General features: G+C 35.3%; 1 protein-coding gene across 1 annotated transcript in view; it reads left to right on the forward strand.

The window, feature by feature from the left end:
* Nucleotides 1-5,154, forward strand: part of LOC129229828 (homeobox protein Meis2-like) — a gene marked incomplete at its 5' end in the record, with an annotated part of 50,869 nt that extends 45,715 nt beyond the window's left edge. Inside the window, 3 exon segments of the mRNA XM_054864202.1 lie at nt 1,916-1,974; nt 3,796-3,894; nt 4,831-5,154. Coding sequence (XP_054720177.1) covers nt 1,916-1,974; nt 3,796-3,894; nt 4,831-5,033 — 361 coding nt within the window.
* Nucleotides 5,155-6,000: the final 846 nt, after the last annotated feature.

Below are 6,000 nucleotides of genomic sequence, written 5' to 3' on the forward strand. Positions count from 1 at the left end.
TTTACTTCCTATTACAAACTAGTATGTTGTGGCCATCACGAAACTTTCTTCTATATTTTTCCTATAACTGATCCCTCCCCATGCTTGACGAGGAAGCAATATTCCTAACAAAAACAAAATTACACATGCAAAAACTTGACGACCATCCCAATGTCTGAATTATTGTAAAAACAAAACAAAGAGCGAAAATTGAAAGTTACTTTAAAAGCTTTACTTGAATTAATTACAAATATTTTATTTTTTAACAAACATAAGATGGCAACAGTTAAAAATTTTAAATCATTGAGATAATATTTCCTATCATTTCCATACAATTAAAATCACGAGAAATACGCAGACGACAATCTATTACGATTTATCTTTCTTATTGTTGCATTAATAAAAATATTTTTATTCAAAAAAAAAATCAACACCTCTTGGAGCGATTGGAGTCAAAATTAAACCAAAGCCTGTTTACGTATTTATTCACATATATTCCAAATTTCAACCAGAACGTAGCATTACTTCTTGAGATAGGGTACTCACAATGGAAAAAGAGAACGGGCGATTGCGCTACCCCCCCTTTTTAGCTGTTGACACCAAAATAAAATCAGCTCTTATACCCACTAAGGGCTACTTGTCAAAATTTTTTTCTTTGATTCCGTTCGTTATTTCTTGAGATACAGCAGTCACAATTGACGGAAAAAAACGTTCTATAACTCAACCCCCGTTTGAGCTATTGACACCAAAATTGAATCAGCACCTGCTCCTGTTAGGGGCAACATATGGACCAAATTTTGTTTGATTCCGCCAGTAACTTCCTGAGGAATAGCAAGCTCGTGTAACTCAAAAAACGTTCCATTGCTCCACCCCCCTTGGAGGAATTCGCGCCAAAAACCAATGGGCACAAGTTCACATAAGGGCACATATGTGTACCAAATTTCGTTCAATTTCATGCGGTAGTTTTTGCTGTAGAGCGGCCACAAAAAACTGGTCACACACAGACGTGACACACACACATACACACACACATACACATACACACACACATACATACACACACACAGACAGACATTTTCCAAAAATAGTCGAAATGGACTCAGCACACCTCAAAACGTTCGAATCCGTCAAAATTCGAAATTCGAAAATTTGCACGAATCCAATACTTTCTTCTATATATTAGATATAGAAGAAAGTAAAAAGGAAGTATTGTATTCGCGAAAAAAAAATTCACTCAAAAATCGGCCTTAATTTCCATTTTGCTCACCCTTGAATGAATGTTGAGTTTATTTTTCAACCCGACCACACGTGGATATATGCCTAGGAACGTACAGACACCCGAAATATCCATTTTGACGATCCCCGAGTTAATTACAACGAGTTTTCTCGGGACGTCTGTATGTACGTATGTATGTGCGTATGTGTGTATGTATGTCGCATAACTCAAGAACGGAATGTCCTAGAAAGTTGAAATTTGGTACTCAGACTCCTAGTGGAGTCTAGTTCTGCACCTTCTATTTTGGTTGCATTCGGATGCTCCAAAGGGAGTCTTTTGCCCCTTTTTGGGGGGAAATCATTGTTAATTTCGATGTAAGCTCAAGTGGTGTTATAATTTGGCGGACACTTGGCGATATATCGCCAGTCTTTTGGTCGCCAAGTTTTGTCGCCAACTTAGCGACAAATTTGGCGATTTTTTTCAAATTTTTTTTTTCTTTAAATTTGGTTTCAATTTGGCCACTGTTGGTGATATTTAGAGAGTAAACTATTGAATCACATTATAAAACTGCCAATAATGAGCAAATGACATTAAATTAGAGTAAAAGGAAGTCATGTGATGCACACATCAGCTCGTTTTATTGTATTTTTTAAAATGATATGTTAGACACCTATGTGATGAACCACTACGTTTTCTAAACATAACCGTGTTTTTCCGCAGGTTCATCAATGCAAGGCGGAGGATAGTGCAACCCATGATTGATCAATCAAATAGAGCAGGTAAGTCGTCATTTTCATTCTGCTAGAAGGAAAATGCTGTTGTTTCCCCTCCCCCGGTGTTACTAAGTGCTAAATTTAATCATCCCGTGACCCAGTTATAAAAAAAGTAAGGGAAAAAAGAAAAAAAGAAAGAAAGAAAAAACACTTTATGGATATAAAATGATGTAGTATATCATGTGAATTCTCTCTCCCCCCCCCCCAGCTAAAAAATTATCTTTTCACCTTTTTTTAACACTTTTATATGAGTTCGAAATTATTTTGCGATTTTTTAAGAGATTTAATTTGAAATTAATTGAAAAGCATACACGTAAAATGTAAAGGTGAAGGAAGAAAGCATTTACTTAATCTCGTAGATAACCGTTCATTATTGAGTTTAAAAATTAAGCTAATTTTTCTTCTCAGACGAAGAGTACCAATGGTGTAACTGAGGGGGAGGGGAATAAATTGAAGCTGTAGTATTTTGAAACCAAGAGGTTTGACGAGAGAATTAACTCAGATAAAGAGAATACAATGCAATTAATTTTTGTTATGTTTCTTCTATTAATCATCTTGCAGTACAACCTCGTTTATCCGGACTAATTAAGGCCAAAAACAATCCGGGTGATCGAAAATCCGGGTAGTATGGGAAATAAGCAAAGCAAATTCTTAAATAAGCAGACTTACCGTTTATTATGACAAAAAAATATTTTGTAGCAAAATTACATAGAATTCTTTAAAACACATTTAAAAAAACAAAAAAAAAAAAAACTTATCGCATAATTTAACAGGGTTCAAACCAGGGGCGGATCCAGCTTCTGGTTTGGGGGGGGGGGAGTTTATTATAGGAAAGGGAGGGGTGTGCAATTTCGTGCCAAATAGTTGCTGTGGGGTGATTTTTTTTTTCAAATATAGGCCCCAAAATACAGTTTTAGGCAATATTGGGTCGCTTTTGTGGAGACCATGACTCCCATGCCCCCTCCCCCTCTATTTGGATCCGCGTCTGGTTCAAATGCGAGTTTAATTTAAATTAAGCATGGTGAATCGAACGCTTTACCATTCTAGTTTCGCCGCAGTGATGTTTGTTAGGTTGCTACACTGTATCATCTATGCAGGAGCTGTACGTTTAATCAAAATGAAAAGAGAATGTAATTATAGCTACGCTCTTGTTATCCTAATTTAAAATTACAGTAGAAGACCGTTATAACGCACACCTTGGGACCACAGCTTTTGCGTTATACAAGTTTTTGCGTTATATAGATCATTTCACAAATTTTGAAACTAACATTCAGCATATATCTATATATTAGCACTTCATATTGAGTAATATCTGCAATGAGTATTAAAGCACCAGTATTACAATTAGTTATTCATAAATAAAAATGTTTCACAATCAAAAGAAAGTGCATTATCTGGCACTTTTGCTAGCTTCATGGCTCGCATAACAGCTGCATTTTCAACAGCCATCTGGTATTTTCTGTTTACTATGAGTACAAGTTTTAAATTTAAAAGCTTTGAATTAAGGTGGAAAGATAAAAAACTTGCAAAATTTAATTTGCCTAACCATTTTTTATGTTTTCAAAGCAAAAGAGAGGGATTTTTTAAGCTTCCAAAACCTACTGTTTACTTCTGAAAAGTTGTGCGTTTTATAGAGAATTGCGTTATATAGGTCGGCGTTATAATGGTCTTCTACTGTATTTACGTGAAGGCAATGTTTTTTAAAGTTAAAAATATTATCTTGATAATTCGGAAATCCAGATCAGCAAGGGCGGGATAAACGAGGTTCTACTGTATATTCGGGATTTGAGGTAAGTTTTTTGCAATAACTTTCGTATTCATTTTCAGGGGGGACCATTCCAACTCCTGGATCTGCCTACAGCCCCGAGTCATCTGCAATGGGCTACATGATGGACGGTTCTTCACAAATGCACATCAGGTCATCAAGTAAGTGTTCCTCTCGATTTTTATCAAAACTAATTCTATTTTTAAAATTTTTTACGAGAGAGACAAAAAATATTCACGGATTAAGCGTTTTTTTTTTTCAAACAAAACAGCTTTTGTACAGCAGTTTTCGACCTCTGAAGCTAGATGAGCTCCAAATCGCTTTGTTGCGTGATAGTATCCACTAAAATGTATAAAATTACGAAAATAAAAAACTTTAAAAAAGTTCATGCGTTGAGCTGGGTTTAACACTGAACGATAATAAAATTACTGGGGGGAGGGGGGGGGGGGTAATAGATTCAGCAAAAATATCGTTGAAAGCAAAAATAAATAAATTTAATTTTTTAGATATTTTTTGATTGAAATTTTATATATATATATATATATATATATATATATATATATATATATTTCAATTTTAAATGTACCTAAAAAGTCCTTGAAAAGTACTTGAATTTTATTTTTGAGACGGAGCCTGTAATACAGTACAGAGTCTATTATCCAAAATTCATTTAACCGAACTATCAAGTAATCCAAACATTCTATTTCTCTCTCTCTCTCTCTCTTTTTTTTTTTTGACTGCTCAAGCAAAATCGAAAATCGAAAATATGACCCCAACCTCAGAGGGGGGGGGGAGAGTGAAAGTAAGGACAATTCAGTGTCCTAAGCTTCGATAAATAGTGAAGGAAAATATCCGTGTTGGAGTCAGATGTCATCTCATTAAAGCTGAGAGTGCCAACAAACTGGTAGCTAAATATGGATGTTATAACCGAGTTGTCGGTAACTTGCATGTAATTCTGCCTTAGCGTTGGTTTAAGGGTGGTATTACTGGAGAGTACAGTGAATACCTTTTTTTTTTTTTTTTTGTAAATGGGTTGGACTGACAGCTGAGCAACGATTCGTAAACTAACCCATTGACTAATTGACTTCCAATTTCAGGTCTTCAAAACCTCTCATGTCCGGACAACATGACGCTGGGTCACATGGCCGGATACTCCCAGCTGCGGTCCCCAGTCCACTCGCAGGCGATGCTACTACCGGGCCACCCCATGATGATGACCCACCCTTCCTTGCCTCCACCTCCCCACAGCTCCCCCTACGACAGTTCGCCCCCCTCCATCATGGATCTGCATTCCAGCTAATTAGCGAACTGAATCAAAAACTGTATTTAGAAATCTTTATGGACTGCTCTCACTCGGAACGTTATGTTCTTTTTGCGGATACAAAATCAGCCATTCTTGTAATTAATCAAATAAAGTGTCATGTCTAGTATTTTGTGTTCTGTATTGTTGAATTCCAGTACTCATAAACTAATGAATTGTATACATACACTAGCTGCATTGCCGGACTTTGCCCGGTCTACCTTGAAAATAAAAATTGTGATAAGTGACGTACAATGGCTCCCAAAAGCATTCGTACACCTACGACTTTCAATGAAATGGGACCCTGTCCATTGGTTAGAATTAATATTTCGGAATGGGTATTCAATTATAAGATCTATGATCAATTTTCAACAAAACTACATGAAATTTTTGAAAAAAATATTAAAACTTAATTTTTTAAAAATTAAAAAACAAAAAGTGCCCGAAATTTTATTTCACAAAAGTATTTTTACACTTTGAAAAACGTCGATATATTATTGTATAAAGTAACTTTTTACAAAGTTATTATTTAGTAGAATATCATGCAGTATCAACAACACCTTTTAAACATCTGGGAATAGATTTCATCCTTTTTCCTTCCTTTTTTGCGTAATTTCTGATTAGGTGTTCAACCACACTTCGAGTGTTACTGTTTCTAGCTCTATTTTCGTTTCAAAGCCGTATTTTCGTAATCTAGCCTCCAGATATCTCTAAATTTGTTACATTAAGTTCAAATCTGGAGATTGAAGGGGTATTTTCTAAATTTTAGGACAATTTTTGAAGCACTAGACGCAAATGTTGAAAACCGTGTGCTTCTTATCGTTACCTTGATAAAAAACAAAGGTGTTTCCGATAACCAAATTTTTGGCTAATAGTTTCAAATTGATTTTTAAAATATTTAAAAGAACAGCATAATTCATTATTTCATCAAAAAATTCCAAACTACCAAGTCCTGATGCTCATATGC

The sequence above is a fragment of the Uloborus diversus genome, chromosome 9, assembly GCF_026930045.1.
Source record: "Uloborus diversus isolate 005 chromosome 9, Udiv.v.3.1, whole genome shotgun sequence".
NCBI lineage: Eukaryota > Metazoa > Arthropoda > Arachnida > Araneae > Uloboridae > Uloborus > Uloborus diversus.